Source organism: Pantherophis guttatus, chromosome 1, assembly GCF_059756535.1.
Source record: "Pantherophis guttatus breed Tessera chromosome 1, ASM5975653v1, whole genome shotgun sequence".
NCBI lineage: Eukaryota > Metazoa > Chordata > Lepidosauria > Squamata > Colubridae > Pantherophis > Pantherophis guttatus.
The window spans coordinates 19,189,317-19,208,971 of record NC_142063.1 but is presented as its reverse complement, the minus strand read 5'-3'; the positions used below and the strand labels follow the sequence as shown (position 1 = coordinate 19,208,971).

Sequence of the window (19,655 nt, the reverse complement as noted above, 5' to 3'; positions counted from 1 at the left end):
TTCTGTAATCTGGTGTCTTCCAGATACATTGGAATCATATCCTAGAATTCAAAAGTAACAATCCCATTGGAATTTCCATGTTGAGCTGTTGGAAGAAACATCCTTCTAGGTTCTGCTCCAAGTGGGGAAACAGACACTGGAAACATGGAGACTGCTTGGAAAGATGGTTTAATGATGGACAAGGATCACATGGCTTGAGTTCCTGAACAGAAAAGGGCAGATACAGCGAGTTCTTCAGGTTTTATGCTCTCTCTGGCTTTGAACTTCCTGGGGCCCAGAAAGAGTACTCTGATTGGTTGTCAGACTCCCAGGGGGTGGGGGTCTTGCTGGCTGATGGTCACATGTGCTTCCCAGGTCACATGTGGTGAGTCTGCTGCTATTGTGTAGAGGGCTAATCCTATCTTTGTTGGATCTTTGGCAATTCCTACTTTGGCTCTGCCTGAAGGAGGTAGATCTTTGTTATGTAGAATAGACTGGCCCAAGCCTTAATGGCCCATTGACAAAGGGTGGGGACAGGAAGATGGAAGCTGCTTTGTCTGTAAAATATGCTTCTCCATTTCTCATCCAGGGAAATATAATATTCTGCCTTTTTCATATTTCCTAAAATATTTCACTCTTCCAGGAAAGGGGTGGGTGCTAACTTCCTACAGAGCAATCCTAGAAGCTGTATCTGAACAATCTGGGAGATGCCAGATCTAGAAAAGGCAGTGCAAGTCACAACTTCAGCCTCTAGTTATCTACAGTATTTTAAAAATCTTGTTATCCTGGGCACAGGTTCCATTGGACAAAATTCCTGGGGGGGAAAAAGAAAATTCACATGCAAGACCACCACTGCAAGGTGGTCAGAAAAGTCAAGATGGCAGCCACAACTATGTGGTCAAAGCTTTGTCTTTAATATAGTATGCATCATATATTGCTGCGTATATCTTGACTTTTTTGAACATACCCTGTATACAAGTTATATTTTGTAAGATTCTCCAGTGAGCTAAAGGAGACAAATCAATTTGTCTCCTTTAGCTCACTGGAGAATCTTACACAAAATATAACAGTTCTTTATTTACAATTATTTTTTTAATGACTGTCCTAGGATTGATGGCTTTACACAATTTGCAGCTAAAATGTTAATATAGGCTTCACAGAACACACTATCCACTATACTGTAGGAAGAAATATCCTTCTGGGTTCAGCTCCAAGTGGGGAAAAAGACACTGAAAACATGGAGACTGCTTGGAAAGATGGTTCAATGGTGGACAGGATCACATGGTTTGAGTTCCTGAACAGAAAAGGGACGAGATACAGCAAGTCCCCGGGTTTTATGCTTTCTCTGGCTTTGAACTTCCTGGGGCCCCGAAAGAGTATCCTGATTGGTTGTCAGACTCCCAGGGGGTGGGGGTCTTAGCTAGCCTTGCTGGCTGATGTAATCTTCCCAGGTGCCATGTGGTGAGTTTCTGTCCTAGATGAGTCCCATTGTGTTAGTTTCTGTTGCTATTGTGTTGCAGATGGGTCCTATTGTCAAAGATTGAGTTTCTGCCTCTGGCCCATTAACAAAGGGGGGAGGCACGAAGGTGGGAGTTGCTTTGTCTTTAAAACATGTTTCTCCATTTCTCAACCAGGGAAACATAATATTCTGCCTTTTTAATATTTCCTAAAATATTTCATTCTTCCAGGAAAGGGGTGCTAACTTCCTACAATACAAAGCAAACTACATCACAGCTCAGCATATTGCATGGAAACATGTACTTAAATGCACATTTTATTTAAGTTTATTGCCCATCCAATTTCAGCAGACTCTACATATAATGCTGTAGGGGGGTTGCTGTTAGATGTTCGTCCCCTTTGCAATAATAAAAGCAGGAGAACCAGTCTTCATATTCTCAATGGACTTTCAGCTTTTGCTGCCAGTTGTGAGGATCAAATGAAAGGCCGGTATCCTATTTTCATGTCTTCCTCACATGCTTAGCAGCATCTGTCTACTTTCATAATTGCTTGTGAGTTGGACTGTCTCCTGGGCTAAGTTTCTCCTAGGAAAAAAGCCCATTTAACAATGCACAACCTTGGCAGTTTTAAGACAGGTGAACTCTCAGAATTCCCCAGCCGGCATTTTTGCATACTACTATAAGGATGCAACGGTGGAAGTCTCAAATTCAGCTTTGCCAACTTTATTATTTAGTCCTTTTGTCTTGAATGTAGGGAAAAGTGTTAAATTTTTATTTCTTGCTTTGTTCTAAAATCTGTATATCGGTGCATTTTTCCTAGTCTACACACTACAGCCATTTTTGAGCAGGCACTTTCGTAGCCACCTTAAAGCAAGCCTGCTGTGTTGCCATGCGAAACCCGGAAGGGACCTGCCCTATTTTATCCAATGGCGAACACGCATTCCTTCTGTTGTCCTTAACTAAGATGGCGGCGAAACTTTCGGCGTCTATCCCGTGACGCACACCTTTGACCTCTGCCTTAAAGTCACAGCCGACGTCTTCGCGGAGCATGCGCCCTTGGGGACTCCGCTTCTTTTCCTTTAAGTAAGATGGCTACCTTGTTCCTTTCTTCCTACGCCTTGCCCTTAGTGGAGACGGCAGAGCAGGCTTCTTTCCTCGCTCTGACTCTACGCATGCGCCGATAACTTCGGAACGATATTTTCTTGCCCGAAAGGAAGATGGCCGCAGCCTGAAGCTGCGAAAAATCAGCTGAGGGGAAGCGACGGTTGGGGTATTCCGCGACCTGCTTTTCTTCTCCTCATGCAACGCCGGGATGCTCTGCTCGAGCGGCTTCTTCCGCGGCATCGAATGTCCCTACGGGCAGGCCTGCGGGAGGCCCTACTGCCACTTCAGGCACCCGCCCGGGGCCCAACACACCACCGATGGCCCTATACCGCCTCGACGCCTTTTGGCCCTGTCTGGTCCCAGCAGACGCCCCGCCACAGTCGGAGGTAATCGGACGGCATGGTGACCGAGTCTCCTCCAACCGCGGTCTTGAGGGAAAAAAACCCCGCTATCCGCGCTCCGTGGCGCTGTTGAACTCGGGGCGGCGTCCCTGTCTCGCGTGGGATAAAAGCGGCGTGGACGTGACTGGCTTTTTTTTCCTTTTTTTTTACATTAAAGAAATCCCCTGTTCTCTCTATTACAGCAACCGCTTCCCCCCCCCCGGCTTTATTAACCCACCCTGTCTCGTGGGATGGGGTGCGGTCGGGGGGTGGGTGGGTATCATTGAGGCGAGGTTTCTTCCTCGCCCTAATCCGGGGAAGGAGAAGAAACCTTGTTAAGGGTGAGAGCGAGGGAAATTTCCCAAGAGGGTTTGGGATGGGAGGAAAGCAACGGAGAGCCTTCCCCATTTTTCCCCCCCGGAGCAGAGTCGCTCATACCCTTGTGGGGGGGGGAATTAGTCGGGAGCAGCCATTGACACGCGTGGAGCAGCTCTCCTGAAGTGGTGGGTGGGCAGAACGAAGCCTCCCCCAGGAGAATTGAGCCGCCTCCTCCTCCTCCCATAACCCTGATTCCCATATCGCATCTGCGGGTGGAAGAAGAAAAAATAATAATGTGTACGTTCGTAAGTTGTTGTAATCAATTCAGGAGGGTTAAAAAAAAAAAAACTTGTCCTGGAATGTGTGTGTTGTTTTGTGTGTGTAGACGCTTACCATCTGTGCCTTCTGGATCCATGGTTGCTTTGTACCAGGCTGTTTCCTGGCAAGGCGTAGTCATTTGTGGAAATAGGTGTCACGAAGTGTGGGCGTGGTCATTTGTACAGTTAGCTTTGGAAATGGCCTGGTCAATTTAAAGGGAGCCTCTGGATTTGGGGGAAAAGGTTTGTCGTCCCTGGCTGTGGGTTGCTGATGCAGATGGGCAAAATTAAAAAAAAAAAAGGCCACTCTCCTTCCCTGGCCTGCTTCAGTTGAAACCAGTGAACATTACAATAGAATAGAAATCTTTATGGGCCAAGTGTAATTGGACACATAAGTAATTTGTCTTTGGTGTATGTCAGGAGTGAAATCCAACAGGTTCTGACAGGTTCTGGAGAACCGGTAGCAGAAATTTTGAGTAGTTCGGAGAACTGGCAAATACCACCTCTGGCTGGCCCCAGAGTGGGGTGGGAATGGAGATTTTGAAGTATCCTTCCCCTGGAGTGGGGTGGGAGTGGAGATTTTGCAGTATGCTTCCCCTGCAATGCCCACCAAGCCACGCCCACCAAGCCTCGCCCACGGAACCGGTAGTAAAAAAATTTGAATTTCATCACTGGTGTATGTACTCTCAGTGTACATAAGGAGAATAAAATACATTCATCAAGAATAAAAAGATACAACACAGTAATAGCCAAGGTTACTAATAAGCTATCAAATCGTACTAGGAAACAAATAAAAACAATATAAATTGAAAGATACGAGCAACATGGTTATAGTCATAAGTGGGAAGAGTTAGATACTAGTAAGGAAGAGAAGAATAATAGTAATACAGTTTTAGTAAATTATTTGACAGTGTTGTGGGAATTAGTTGTTAAGCAGAGTGATGGCACTCGGGGAAAAACTGTCCTTGTGTCTAGTTGTTCTGGTGTGCAAATTTGAAAAATTTGGCTAGTCTAGAGAAAAGAAGAATTGGAGGTGATGTGATAGCAGTCTTCCAGTATTTGAGGGGATGCCGCAAAGAAGAGGGGTTCAAATTATTCTCCAAAGCACCAAAAGGCAGGAAAAGAAACAATGGCTGGAAACTAATCGAGGAGAGAAGCAACCTGGAATTAAGGAGAAACTTCCTAACAGTGAGGGCAGTTAACCAGTGGAACAGCTTGCCTTCAGAAATCGTGGACACTCCATCACTGGAGGTTTTTAAGAAGAGACTAGACAGTCACTTATCTGAAATGATATAGGTTCTGCTTGAGCAGGGGGGCTGGACTAGAAGACCTCCAAGGTCCCTTCCAGCTCTATTCTATTCTAAAACAAGTTGCCACCTTGCTTGCTAGATAGCTGCCACAGAGGCTTGTTTTTTCCATGAAGTCGCTGCTGTGCTATGCGTGGCCAGTTACCAAACATCCATTTCCAAGAAGGTGAATTGATAAGATATTCTCTCACACCTTTGGTTTTAGTTTAAACAGTTTTTAAAATTAAATCGGTGGGGGAAAGAACCTATTAGCTAATACGTATGGGCAGCGTAGAGTGTATATCATGTTTGTTCCTCCAAACTATGCAAATGTAATCTGGCTATAAGATTCTTCCTGCGAGATTATACAGGTAATCCTCAATTTATGACCACAACTGGGCCCAAAATCTCCATTGCTAAGCAAGATAGTTAAGTGAGTCACACTCCATTTTACAACATTTTTTGGCACAGTAGGTAAGCAAATTACTTCAGTTGTTAAGTGAATCATGTGGTTAAGTAAATGAAGAGCTGTAGTGGCACAGTGGTTAGAATGCATTACTGCAGGCTAACTCACTGCTCACTCCAGGAGTTTGATTCTGAGCAGCTCAAGGTTGACTCAGCCTTCCATCATTCGAAGATTGGTAAAATGAGGACCCAGATTGTTGAGGAACAATATACTGATTCTTTAAACTGCTTAGAAAGAGCTGTAAAGCACTGTGAAGCGGTATATAATTCTAAGTATATAAGTATAAGATAAATCTGGATTCCCCTATTGACTTTGCTTGTTGAAAACCAGCTGGGAAGGTTACAAATGGTGATCATATGACTTTAGGACATCATAAATACATACGGTACCAGTTGCCAAGTGCCTAAATTTTGGTCATGTAAACATGGGGATGTTGCACCAGTTGTAAGTGTGAGAATGGTCATAAACCACTTTTTTGAGCACCATTGTAAATGTGAATGGTCACTAAACAAATAACATATTTGGTGGTATTGTACGTTCCCATTAAGTACTTTATATCCTCAAAGATTTATTTTAAAAATGTTAGAGAAGAGGAGGAAGCTTTACTGGACAAGACTGAGACTAAGCTGAAAGAGTATTTAAAAATGACAGACTCCAAGAATGATATGGAAAAATGTTACATTGAATATACCAGTGAAAATAGCCGATGACTTAAAAGGGATATACAAATAACAAACCAAAAAAGCAACCTAGATGACTCCCCTCTATTGGACTTAGAAAGGGACTTGTTAAAAGTTTAAAGAATTTTGTGAGAAGGGAGAAAGAAAAATGAAATCAAGTTCTAGGACAGTATTGTATTTGCAAGGATTATAGATCAAGTTTGTTAAAAGTAAAAGGAAGGAATATAAAATAAGTTATATCTGATCAAGGTTAAATATTAAAACTAACAGAGTTTGGTATAGTGCATAACAAAGTGACATCGGGCTAGAAACTGGGAGACCATGAGTTCTAGGCCCAGCTTAGACCAATTGCCAACTGGGTGACCTTGGGCCACTCATTTTTTCTCAGCCCTTGAGGTAATAGCAAACTGCTTCCGAAAAACCTTGCCAAGAGAACTGCAGGGGCTTGTCCAGGTAGTATCCAAGAATCAATCCAATTGAACAGAAGAAAACAAAAGGTATATTTATCTCTGGTAACCCTTAATAGATTTTGCTGACCAGCACTGAACACTGAGGTTGTAAGGATTCATTTATAGATTCTTATCTATACATATATGGGTGGAAGAGCTCGTTTGTTGTATTTTAAGAGAAGGTGATAATATGTTACTAAAATTATTTATACTTGTTATGATGAAGGGAGAAGTAATTGCTTTATGCATGTATTTTCTTTTTCGTTAGTATGTATTTTTCTTTTCTATTGTTTTTGCACGTTTCTCTTTTTTAGTTTGTATTAGTTTATATCTTTTAATTGTATTAAAAAAACATTAAAAAGATTTATAAAATGGGTTTTTAAGGCATTCCTATCTTTTACAAGGCATGTTGTAAAATGGCTGATGCAAACTTAAGGTTTATATACAGATTAGAAGCCTCTCGTGCCTTATATAGTACCATACACAGAGGTACTGTATCATAAAATAATGTGTTTGCACATCAGCATAATGCAACCAGAGACTACTTCTGAATCAATATCAATGGTTCTTAAAAACTTATCTTCTTGGCTGCCATAGCAGAAAGTCTGGTCAAAAACTGCTTTGGTAGAGATTTCTTTGAAGTTGTTGTCTTCTTCCATAAAATACATATTTATATGATTTGGGCCTGGGTTGTAAATTGGGTATAAAGATTTTTCTATAATACTTTTAGTATACTAGTTTTCCATCATGCTGTAGAATTGAGGAAAACAAGTGTAAATTATTATCATTGTATTTCCAAAGCCAGTGACATCATAAACAAGAAAGCCCTTGCTAGGGGACAATCCTTTGGACCAGGGGTCCCCAAACATGGCAGCTTTAAGACTTATGGACTTTAAGTCGCAGAATTTTCCAGGTAGCTATGCTAGCTGGAGAATTCTGGGAGTTGAAGTCCACAAGTCTTAAAGCTGCCAAGTTTGAAGACCTCTGCTTTGGACCTTTTGCATCAGCAGCAGAGCAACCAAGGCCTCAATTGAAGGTCTCGGGTTAAGCTGGTATTGTTTGAAAGGCCAGCTGTTTTGGTTCTCCTCATCTCCTCTTTCATCTAGCTGGTAGCCATTTTGTTAAGCTATTTGAGTGGCTTGTATTTCTGACTGATCACTTTATGATCTATTCTTCAGTTATCCCAGGTATCGGTATCAGACTGACTGCCGATGTCTGGTGCTTTCCCAAGATGTGTACAGTGGCCACCTTCTAGTAATTGGGTAATTCATAAATGCATGCTAACCCAAGTTATACTCAGTGAGTCTCGCTATTCCATTTATATGCCACTGCAATTTAAATATAACTCAGTGGTTAAGATAAGAATACAAAAAGAAATCCCCATGGTAAATTATATCAAATGACCATGCTAAACTCAATTAAAACAATGCAAATACGCCAGCAACAGTGCATAAACACGTTCAGTTAATTATTCCCAACCAATCAGCTCAATGCATTTAACACACATTATGCCATCTTAAAGCATAAACACACTTAAAAAGAATTCAGTTTTCAGCATTTTCTTAAATGAAAACAAGGAGGGTGGTATTCCAAAGAATGGGTGATGTCATCGAGAAATAGCACTTTCTAGCAGTGAGTAGAGTAGAGTAGAGTAGAGTAGAGTAGAGTAGAGTAGAGTAGAGTAGAGTAGAATAGAAATAGAATAGAATAGAATAGAATAGAATAGAATAGAATAGAATAGAATAGAATAGAATAGAATAGAATTCTTTATTGGCCAAGTGTGATTGGACACACAAGGAATTTGTCTTTGGTGCATATGCTCTCAGTGTACATAAAAAGACGATACATTCGTCAAGAATCATACGGTACAACACTTAATGATAGTCATAGGGTACAAATAAGCAATCAAATCATAATAGGAAACAATATAAATAGTAAGGATACAAGCAACTAAGTTACAGTCATGTAGTCATAAGTGGGAGGAGATGGGTGATAGGAATGATGAGAAGATTAATAGTAATATTAATGCAGATTTAGTGAATAGTTTGAAAGTGTTCTGGAGGTATCTAGATGCAATGCCACAAAGGTCTTTTAAAATCACCCAGCACTTTAAATTGCTTCTATAAGCCTATAAGGATCTAACGTAGGGCCTTTCATAAAGGCGTAATGTGCTTCTGATAGCAGATGCTAGGAAACATATGGTTGCTGTGTTATGAATCAGATGCAATTTCCAAGTAGTTTTAAACTATAGTTTATAATGTGGAAGTTTATCTTGGAGAGCTGGTGTATGTGAGGTGCTTGTTCTGAATGTGAGCTTTTTTAAAAAATACTGGGGCCATTTAAGAGGGAAGTACCTCTTTAAGAGCAGTGTATGTGAAGGTGGGACTAACAAGTTTCCTGTCTGCTATCCTGCAGCGTTGAACAATCTTTGCTGTCCAAGAGTTGGCAGTTGTACAGTAGGACGTGTTTTGATAGCTTGGTGTGTCAGGGTGGCTATAAGAGTGCAAAGAAGACATTTAAAAGAGAAAGAGACCTTTGGATGAAAGTATGAACAAGTACCTCCATTGTCTGTCTGTGCATGAGAGCCCAGGTAAAAAGAGAAAACTTTTCTCCAATGATTATTTTGCCTTTGATATGTCAGAAAGAAATAACATTGTGGCAGCCTTTTTACATACTGGTGGTACCATTGAAACTGTCTTACCAAAGAGCTGCTTAGTTTTATACGTTAGTGGGCTATTTAGCACTTCTTTGCCACCTGTGTCCAAAACATCAGTTAACATATTTTCTTTTACGTCATTCTGGACTTATATATTAAAACATTGACTAGAAAAAATTTAGAAATCAATTAAATAGCATCATCTAGTTTATAGTGTTAGGTAGAAGAGAAAATATCAATTACATTCTTAAGTCTTCCCCTTTCAACTTTTAATAGCAGAACAGTGTTTATTGTCTGAACAATTGAAATTACATTAAGATTGTGGTTAAAATGTTACATGAGAAGAATATAGTATAGAAGGAAAGGATCCAAGATATGAAATATTTATGCATTTTGGGTCTTGTACATTTCCTCGTAAACTAAAAATCCTTGGTAGGTATTTATTCAATGAATTTAAAGTGATATTTGTACAGATAGTATTATTTTCCTGAACTTTTCCCAATGACAGTGGCTAACTTTAGGTACATGAAAAGCTTCCTTATATGAAGTCTGACTTATTCTTATAGATTTGATCTACTGTCGGTGATGGCAGTTTTTCAGAAATTCAGACAGATAACTGACTTTTTCAGTACTTGTTAATCTGAAACTTTTAACTGCTTAAAAAATGCTTAATTTTTTAAAAAAGAAAATAGGCTACTAAAATAACCCTTTTGTAGGTTTTGGGAGCTGATTTGACCAACATTTAAGTACTCTGTGCATATAAAAGTCTTTCCTTACTAATTATAGACATGTTAATTTTTGAACTGCAGATGTTCAAGAAAGATTCAAACCCTTGCCGTGTGTTTAAATGCAGATTTTGGAGGAATGAAACTTGCAAGGGTTTCTAAAGTAATTTTTGAGTTGCAGTTTCAGTAAAATCTTCCTGAGGTGCTACAGAGTATGAGGTAGCCATAAATGTATTTCTGTGTGCATTTCAGTCTGTTTTTGACTCCTGGCGACTGCCTAAAAAAAACCGTGCAGTTTTCCTGGGAAGCTGTTTGCCATTGTCTTCTTCCCAGGGCTGAGAGATAGTGATCTGCACAAGGTCACCCAGCTGGCCTCATGCCTAAAGCAGGACTAGAACTCACAGTCTCCTGGCTCCTAACCTGGTCCTTAACCATTTAAACTGGCTGTCAGACCTGGAAGTCATCTTTTACCTTTGAGCCTTCAGGCCTGCCACAAATTCTACTATGGGAAAATGGGATGGGGGGATTGTATGGAGTGAAGATGATACATAGTCAAAATAACATTCTTTCAAGAAAATCAAGGCGGAGTTGCCCTGCAGCTGTGCTGAGAAGACAGGGGAGGTATCTTCTGTTCCAGAGGGTACCTGATTGGTGTGGGTGATGGACATGTGGGTGATAGGCAAGGACTTGAACTTTCTTTTGAGTGAGGAAAACCCAGAAGCTCTCAGATTCGGGTTTTCCCAGATGTGCCAATATGACATCTCTAATAAAAATTAGCTTTGAGGAAATTCAAGCCTCGGAGTTGGATTTCATTGGGGGTGTTACTTGGAACCCTGACACTGGCTATCATAAATGCTTAGACCTGTGGATAACTTCCACTTGTAGATCTATTCATAAATGTGGTATGGAGTGAAACTAGAAGAAGATTGTACTTTTGGGTGGAGGTACATTTCCACATGGGGTGTTTTGGATAAACCACTCCTTTGTCTACAGTGGTCTTATCTATAGTTTTCAAGACAGGAAGAAAAAGTGACGAACAAGAAGCTGATTTTTTTAAAATTTAGTTTTTTCCTATAACTTTTCTTGTAATAGGTGCCCTATTTCAGCATGTTCTGAGGAGTTTTTGCTGATATTTCCAATGACATTAGTTAGATGAGATGGGGCTAAATTCCTATTGTAAGCTATTCCTTTCTCACAATGTGAGGTCGATTTGTTCCTGTCTCCTAGAGTACTGAACGTTTTTAAACGACTGTAGCAACAGTGCTCCTCATACAGTGGGAGCATGTATCAGTAGGCGTTGTGCAACTTTCTTCCAAGTCTTATCTTTTCTGTTTGCATATGTGGCTAAGGAAGAGGGCCTGAGATGATAGCGAGTCTTCCGAACTATCATGGCTAATGGCTGTTAAGTGAACTTTCTCCTTGAATGTTTATGAAACTCCTTTTAACTCCTGTCAAAGCAGCCTCCCGAACTTCAGTTCAGAACTCATCTGAATTGTGCGAATCTTCATTTTTTCTTTCTACTGTAAAATGTTGGAATTATCAGGTAAAAATATGACATGGAAGAGATGGTATAATTCCCCTATATTTCCCCCACATTAGGGATTCAGTTAGAAATTAAAAGCACATTTCTCCTTTAAAAAAAAAGTTCATGACACTTATTCACCATGAACTGGAAGTGAAAATGGCTTATATGTGTCTCCTTTTCATTTGTGTTCCAAATTAAACATGCTCTTCCAGTCCTTGTCTGCTGACTGTTTTTTTGTTGACTAAGGTTCCTTCACCTTTCTTGCAACAGTCCTGTGGTTTTCTCTCTCGTTTTGGACCACAGCCTCATTATTGGTGTGTGCTAATTCATGTCCTGCTTTTGAGTGCAGTTCTCCTGTTACTGTTTGGAGGACTAATTTCTCCATAATAGATTTATCTCATATCACTGTTAGTTATGTTAGTATTAGGATGACTCCCATAGGAATATGATAATCCGATTAGCTGAGATTTACTCCTGAATCCACTAAGAAACAAGGTATACTTAGTTAAAATTCCTCACTTTCTTCAAGACCAAGCAATTGAAAATCTCCATTATTTTTACAAGCCAATGTGAAATACTAGACAATGCTAACCCATCCTAAATTCTTTGCTTGAGACCAGAAAGGTAATACTTTGTCATGGATAGGTCTCCTATATATGGGGTGTTGAAGTTGCACATTATCAATTTTAGATAGGAGGAAAGATCTGGAAAGTTGTTTATATGCCGCCCATCTCATTGTTGAAGCGACTTCAAATTTAGATAAGAAATGCAAGCATATTCATATTACAGCAGAGATTTGTGTCCCAAGTCTAAAAAAAATAGGGAGAAAACAAAAACATCTCTTCAGCCATACTTTTATGCAGTGAGGTTGGATGACATAACAGGAACAATTGCTGATGCAGACCGTTCTGAGGGCCATATGGCAGTTGGTTCTTTGCCTTCTCATCTTTTATAATCAAATGAATTTTTATAATTGGGATTTGGTGGGTATTCTGAGAATGGTTGATGCTAATATTCTTGTTTTTCTTCCTTTTCCAGGGTGTGGTTATGACCCCTACAACCCAGAACTTCCCAAACCTGTGGCACAAGACAGCAATGGCACTTTGGAAAATATCGTCTCGTCAGCTTCTGGAATTCTGGAGCTTGAGCTGTTTGACAAGGCAATTGAAGCTGCCAAGAATGAAGTTGAACGTGAGCAAAAGAAGTATGAAGAGCTGCTGGAGACAACTAAAGAGTATGGCTCCTCCGAACCTCCTTTGCTTGCTTCTAAGGCTGCTGGATTAGCAACATCCAACCCATTCAGTTCTCTGGAGTATAGCCCAGGTAGTTACAATGCAAACAGTGGTAATGACTACAACCCTACTCCTCTTGCAGTGGTTGCTTCTAGTCAGTCTAGCAAATATACTTTGGACTCCTTCAACAATACGAAATGCAAGGGCAGCTCACTGGAATATGTTCCCACTGTGGTCACTCAGCCGAAGAAGTACAGCAGCTCTGTTGGAAATAGCAAATACATAATTGACAACTCCAAGCCTTCAACAGATTTAGAATATGATCCTCTTTCAAATTATTCTGCCAGGCTGTTGAGCAAAGCTAAAGAACAGAAGGGGACTAAGCGGAAGAGAGAAGCTGATCGTGAGGAGGCATATTCTCCTTCATTCAAGAAATATTGTGACGAAACTAGCAACGATGAGCCCATCGCCCGGTTCTCTGACTCGGAGGATGAACGCCACGAAGCTTCTACCACCCCCCTTAAATCTAAAGGAGGTTCAGAAAGCAAATTGGGTACAGCCAAAGAAAAGGGAGCCCCACCAATAGATACTAGTTCCCGACAAATGAAAGAGACTGCCGTGCAGTATGACATGGGAGACATCGAGAGCCCTCAGAGAACCCCTATCAAAGATTCAGTGGAGAAAAATGCCAAGTTGGTCAAAGTGCCTTCTAACCGAGATGCGAAAGCAAAGGAAAAGAATAAAGTGGCGTCAAAGGATAAATTGAAAAAGAAAAAGGAAGATGACCACAAGGCGCAGGGTAAGAAAAATCAAGGTAAAATAGGAGACAAGGAGAAGATGGACGTGAAGGCACAGCACAAAAATGGGGAAAGGAGTAAGGAGAAACCAAGCAAGTCCCACGTTGACAGGCATGCACTGAAGCTCAATAAGCCAAAATCTATGATTACACCTGGAATTAAGGAGGAGAACTCTGGCAAGAACAAAGATGTTGGCAAAGCTGCTGCTACTGAAAAATCAGGGACTAGTAGGAAAGATGGCAAGTTCCAGCCTGTAGAGTTGAAAAGGAAGCCCCAAATCCCTAGTGGGACTGAACACAATAAGAGAAAAGACAAGCAACCGGCCTTGAAAAGGTCTAAGGAAGCATTGACCAATTCCCAGGCAAAGGAGAATTCGGAGGCCAAACGCAAGGTTAAACAGCGGTCCCTGAGCCACGTTGATCTCTTTGGTGATGAGAGTGGAGAGGAGGAGCAGGTGGGCCAGCCTTTTCTTCCATTCCCTGATGTGAGTTCAGACTCGGACCGAGATGATGCTGACTTCTCTTTGCCCTATGACAATGGGATGGCCAATGTTAAGAAACTTAAGTTATCCCAGCCTCCTGCTGCTTCCTCCTCCTCCTCTGATGATGATGAGATTGATTATTCTGGCCTAGAGAAGGATTTGGATTTTGAGTATGACCCAATGGAGGAGTGCCTTCGGATTTTTAATGAATCCACTGATGTCAAAACAGAAGACAAAGGCAGACTAGGAAAACAGGTAAAGATCTAAGAATACTGGGATGGGCTGATGAGTTAACAGGCTCCTCAACCTGTTTAATTAAAAACATACCTCTCTTGATTGATTGACTGGGTATGTCTAGTTTAATGAAAAGAAGGACTAGGGGAGACATGACAGCAGTGTTCCAATATCTCAGGGGCTACAAAGAAGAGGGAGTCAAGCTATTCTCCAAAGCACCTGAGAGCAGGACAAGAAGCAATGGGTGGAAACTCATCAAGGAGAAAAGCAACTTAGAACTAAGGAAAAATTTCCTAACAGTTAGTACAATTAATCAGTGGAACAATGTGCCTCCAGAAATAGTAAATGCTCCAACACTGGAAGGTTTTAAGAAGATGTTGGATAACCATTTGTCTGAAGTGACGTAGAGTTTCCTGCCTAAGCAGGGGGTTGGACTAGAAGACCTCCAAGGTCCCTTCCAACTCTGTTATTTTATAAATCTACATTGATAGAATAATTTCTGAACATGATGTCCCTGTGCCTACCCTTGAATTTTAAGAAGATCTACTTAAAGTATAAATGATTTGACATATTGAGTGTGTTATGAAAGGAACATTACAGCTAGTCCTCGACTTACAACAGTTCATTTAGTGACCGTTTGATGTTACAATGGCACTGAAAAAAGTGATTTATGACCATTTTTCACACTGATGACCATTGTAGCATCCCCATGGTCACGTGATCAAAATTCATAACTTGGCAACTGATTCATGACTGTTGCAGTGGCCCCGGGGTCAGGTGATTACTTTTTGAAATCTTCTGATAAGCAAAGTCCATGGGGAAGCCAGATTTGCTTAATTCACTTAACGATTGTGGCAAGAAAGGTCATAAAATGAGGCAAAACTCACTTAACAATGGTCTCGCTTAGCAACAGAAATTTTGGGCTCAATTGTGCTTGTAGTTCGAGGTCTATCTGTAGCCTTGGTAGCGCAGCAGACTAAAGTGCTGTTAAGTAGCACCAGCTGCCTGCAATTACTGCAAGTTCAAATCTCACCAGGCTCAAGGTTGACTCAGCCTTCCATCCTTTTGAGGTAGATAAAATGAGGACCCAGTTTGTGGGGGCAATATGCTGACTTTGTATAAAAAAAGAACACCGCTTGGGGGAGGGGGGACGAAAGCCCTACTAAGCAGGGATATTCAAAAGTATGAAGGCTATTGCTTAACACACTGTAAGCCACCCTGAGTCTCCGGAGAAGGGCGGCATATAAATCGAACCAATAAATAAATAAATAAACAAACACTATAAATGATGGTAGTTTCTTTAGACTAGATGATGATGACGGCCTCTTCCATTCCATACATTCTGTGAGTTTGGGTTTTCTGGCAGTAATGTGTTACAGGTTCCCACAGGGGGAAAAAAAGATAGCTGAAGGTGTCATTAAAAGAATCGTAATATATAGAAACTTATTTTAGTATACAAAAACAGTAGAAATTGGATCATAAAACACCTTTATATTTCAAGGATGGCTGGCCCTTGGCTTGCAAAGTAGTTTGCAGCAAGCAGGATATTGACTGAATTAGAGCTAATTTTGCAAAGACTCTTGGAATTGCTTAGTGATTTGGAGCAGTTTTGTTGCTTGATGCCTGATATACCTCATGCTTTAGGAATTACATTTTCACTGTGTAATTATAGAGGAAAACATTGGGTGAGAGAAGCCTGCTGCCTCGAGCAATAGAGCTTCTTCACTGTTTTCTTTCCTGGAAAAGCCTGTAGCTCAGACGGTAAAGAACTTAATGGTCCTGGTGGAAAGAAAGACTTAGATTCAGATCATAGTGTTTTTAAAAAGGTCTAATTAACAGTTGTTGGGGAAGGGCTTTCCTCTGCTGGAGGTTCTGGAATATCACTGCCAGTCAGAATAAAAACTTGGCCAGACTGTTGAACCACTTAGGTCAGGGGTCTCCAACCTTGGCAACTTTAAGACTTGTGGACTTCAACTCCCAGAGTACCTCAGCCAGCTGGCTGAGGCACTCTGGGAGTTGAAGTCCACAAGTCTTAAAGTTGCCAAGGTTGGAGACCCGTGACCTAGGGAAGTCAGTTCCTGAGTTCTTGTGGCTTCAGTAATCTCAATATGTGATAAAGGTAATCCTCAATTTACAACCATTCGTTTAGTGAATGCTTGAAGTGAACAAAGGTACTGAAAAAAAGTGACCTATGACCTTTTTTCACGCTTACGACTGTTGTAGCATCCCCATGTTCATGTGATCAAAATTCAGGCACTTGGCATATTTATGACAGTTGCAGTATCCCAGAATCATCTGATCATCTTTTTGCGAAGTCAGTGGGGGAGCCAGATTCACTTTACAACTGCAGCTACTAACTTAACAACTGCAGTGATTCACGTAACAACTGTGGCAAAAGAGGTTGTAAAATGGGGCAAAACTCACTTAACAAAATGTCTCGCTTAGCAATGGAAATTTTGGCCTCAGTTACGGTCGTAAGTTGAGGGCTACCTGTATTGGTGAAATTATGGATGTGTCAATTATATACAGTACGTATTCAAATTCAGTGGGCCAAATATGAACTGTTTTTAAAAAGTATCCTCCTTTTAAAAAAAGTGCTATCCTACAGTAACAATTCTTTTTTAATAATGTGCAAAGTTTCTTGGATTTAGAGGTTACAGGTCCATAAGGTGCAAGGCAAGACCAAATAAAGTTATTTGCTTGTCTGCAAAATTACTGTAGCAAATTCAGCAATAATTTTTCCCCAGTCCTCCAGCTGTGTTCACAGCAGCTGCAGAAGTCCCTGCCAGTTTCAATCCCAATATATCTGGAAGGTGGTTATCAAAGGATGTAAGAAACCGTTTCTTCTTCTTTGCCCTATGAGAATGAGGATATTTCCCCCTCCCCAGAACTAAGTTGTAAGCTGTTACAGGCAGCGCTGACCTGTTCTGCTTTTCAAAATGAGCTTTGTGTTTTTGTTATTTTGAAAGATACACAAATATCAAATCTATTATTAGTTTGGAAATTTATTTTTCTCTCTCTCTCTTCTTTTTCCTTTAGGTATCAAAAGAGGAAGAGGGTGAAGAAAAGTTGACAGAAGACAGTTTAACCACACTCTTTCCTGGACAAAAAAGGAGGATTTCTCATGTAACACAGCAAAGACATGTAAGTAGATCTTGTAATGGCATCCGAAGCTTGTCTTGTCAATCTCCATTCTTGTTGATGAGTTTTTGGGGCATATATTCCCATGTCCAGCCAAGTAGGAGCCTTGATGGAGCAGCGGACTAAAGTGCTGTTAAGTAGCACTTAGCTGCCAGCTGTCTGCAATTACTGCGAGTTCAAATCTCACCAGGCTCAGGGTTGACTCAGCCTTCCATCCTTCCAAGGTAGGTAAAATGAGGACCTGGATTGTGGGGGCAATAAGCTGACTTTGTATAAAAAAGAACACTGCTTGGGGGGGCCGAAAGCCCTACTAAGCAGGTATATACAAAAGTATGAAGGCTATTGCTTAACGCATTGTAAGCCGCTCTGAGTCTCCGGAGAAGGGCGGCATATAAATTGAACCAATAAACAAACAAACAAACAAATTAATTAATTAATGTGAGGTTGTGTTGTGTTGTGTTGAAATCTAGTATCTGCGGGTTTCCACAGGCCTTGAAGATGTACACTTCTGTGTTTGTGGTTTTTAGATACGTGGTACAATAGCACTCAGGACATCTTTGAGCTGTCTAACTTAACACTGTTTCTAGTATGTGAGATTCTAGAAATAGCTTTGCAACTTTCAGAGTGATCCTAAACGTGTAGCCTTTCATTTTCTTTGTATTCCTATTGCCGTAAGATATGAAGAGTGTTAAAGAGAATCTAAGTTTTTGTATGTAACATTTACATATAAATATTGAGAATCCCAGCTAATCTAGGAGTGGGGAATTTCCTTCTTTCTCAATAACTGCTTCATCCATGCAGTTAAACTTGAGAGGCCTTGCTGTATGTTTCTGTACCATCAGCTGTTTAGGAGAAGGTGCAATAAGAAGCAGAGCCTTCTTTGCTGGGGCAGCTAAGAATTTAGAAAGGCAATAAAGCCACATATAAAACAACAGATCTTTCCCTAGGCTTTATTTTCTTTTAAGGCAGCTGCTTTTTAAGAAAAATGTTGTTATGCTATTGCCCAGTTAACGTTTTGATTGTGGCTGTTTGTCTGTTGTATGTGACAGATTTTGTGTTTTGTGTTTGTTTATTCTAGCGCATTTGTTTAAGTTAGCGCATTCTTGCTGATTTGGCATTCTATTGGCTGAATTCAGTTGTAAAATTGCAGGATTTAGATGTGTTCTAAAACAAAAACAGCCCCTTTTCAGTGAAGTGAACTCAGACCAAGTCAGTTATTTGTTTTCTTCTTTTGGGATGAAATAGTAGCAAAGAACAGTTACTATAAGTTTAGGTAATCACCAGTACTTTTTCAGAGTATTTACCTCATTTCTGAGATTGTTAATGTGACCTGGTTCCATTTGCTGTAAATATTTAAACTTACTTTAAGTATTTTAAAAAAAGTGAAGTAAGGAGATTCTAGTTGCTGGATCTTTAGTTGTGTGTTTTCAGACCTTGATTAGCCTCTTTTCTGGAACATCAATGGGCTCTTTGTTTTCACAAATCAGGCCTTTGCTCGCCACATACAACATTCCGGCTGATTGTACATGTTCCTTCCATTTGTCCATTACGCACTGTTGCAGAGCAGGGGGAAAAAAAGTACTCTTGTGAAATGAATTGGAAATTCTGAAATTCAAATATTTGTAAGTTCTTAGTACATCTGCTGTTCACAAACCACTTTTGCAAAGGTGTATAGAGGTTCAGCACCTGTCTTCAGTATGAAAACATCACAGATGGACAAATATGTCCCGAAATGTGTAGATGGAACATTGTTTGTTTGCACTGTCTTCAAATCCTCTTTGCTTCTGTTCTGTCTCGTACGAGTAAATCATATACTCATGATTGGTAAGGCCAATCTGTCAGGGTTCCAAGTAATAACTCCACAGAAAATAGAACTCCAAGGCTTACAAGTTCCTCAAAGAACAATTTTATTGGAGATACCATATTGCCACAAGCTGGTGAAAACTGACTCTGAAAGGTCCTGTGGTTTTCACCTGATTAAAAAGTAAAAGTTCCCCCTTTCCCCAAACCATCAGTCACATTGTCCATTCGAGGTGCTGGATACTGTGCTCCTCCTTTCTCCAGCCACCTGTTGGAATGTCCTTAGTTCCCACAGGAAACTATTTTGTTTTGGCCACAAACCCCCATCTAACTATGTTCCCCCTCCCTATTCCTTCTTTGCACAGCGGTAATCCTGAAGCCCCCCAAAATGGCCCCAGCCAGGTTCGCTTCAGAGTTGACACAATCATTCTCATCAGGGGTGGGTTCTACTTACCTTTACTACTGGTTTGCAATGGGGCCACGCGCACGCTCATTTTGCTCGTGCGCACGCTCTTCTGCGCAAGCGCAGAAGCTTCTGTGCATGTGCAGAAGCATTTTCATGACGTCAGGTTAGTGGGCAGGGCCTCCCGCCGATTTTACTACCGGTTCTATAGAACCGGTGCGAACC

The 19,655-nt window shown here is 40.8% G+C and overlaps 1 protein-coding gene across 3 annotated transcripts in view; it reads left to right on the top strand.

The window, feature by feature from the left end:
• Nucleotides 1-2,492: 2,492 nt before the first annotated feature.
• Nucleotides 2,493-19,655, top strand: part of REXO1 (RNA exonuclease 1 homolog) — a 46,333-nt gene continuing 29,170 nt past the window's right edge. For 2 of the 3 annotated variants that reach the window (XM_034437711.3, XM_060694533.2), the window contains exons 1-3: nt 2,493-2,926; nt 12,381-14,107; nt 17,126-17,230. In XM_034437711.3, the coding sequence (XP_034293602.2) occupies nt 2,749-2,926; nt 12,381-14,107; nt 17,126-17,230 (2,010 nt within the window). In that variant the 5' untranslated portion in view covers nt 2,493-2,748. Of the gene's footprint in view, nt 2,927-8,849; nt 9,027-12,380; nt 14,108-17,125; nt 17,231-19,655 lie in introns of those variants that run through there. The other variant, XM_034437712.3, reaches the window with a different exon arrangement.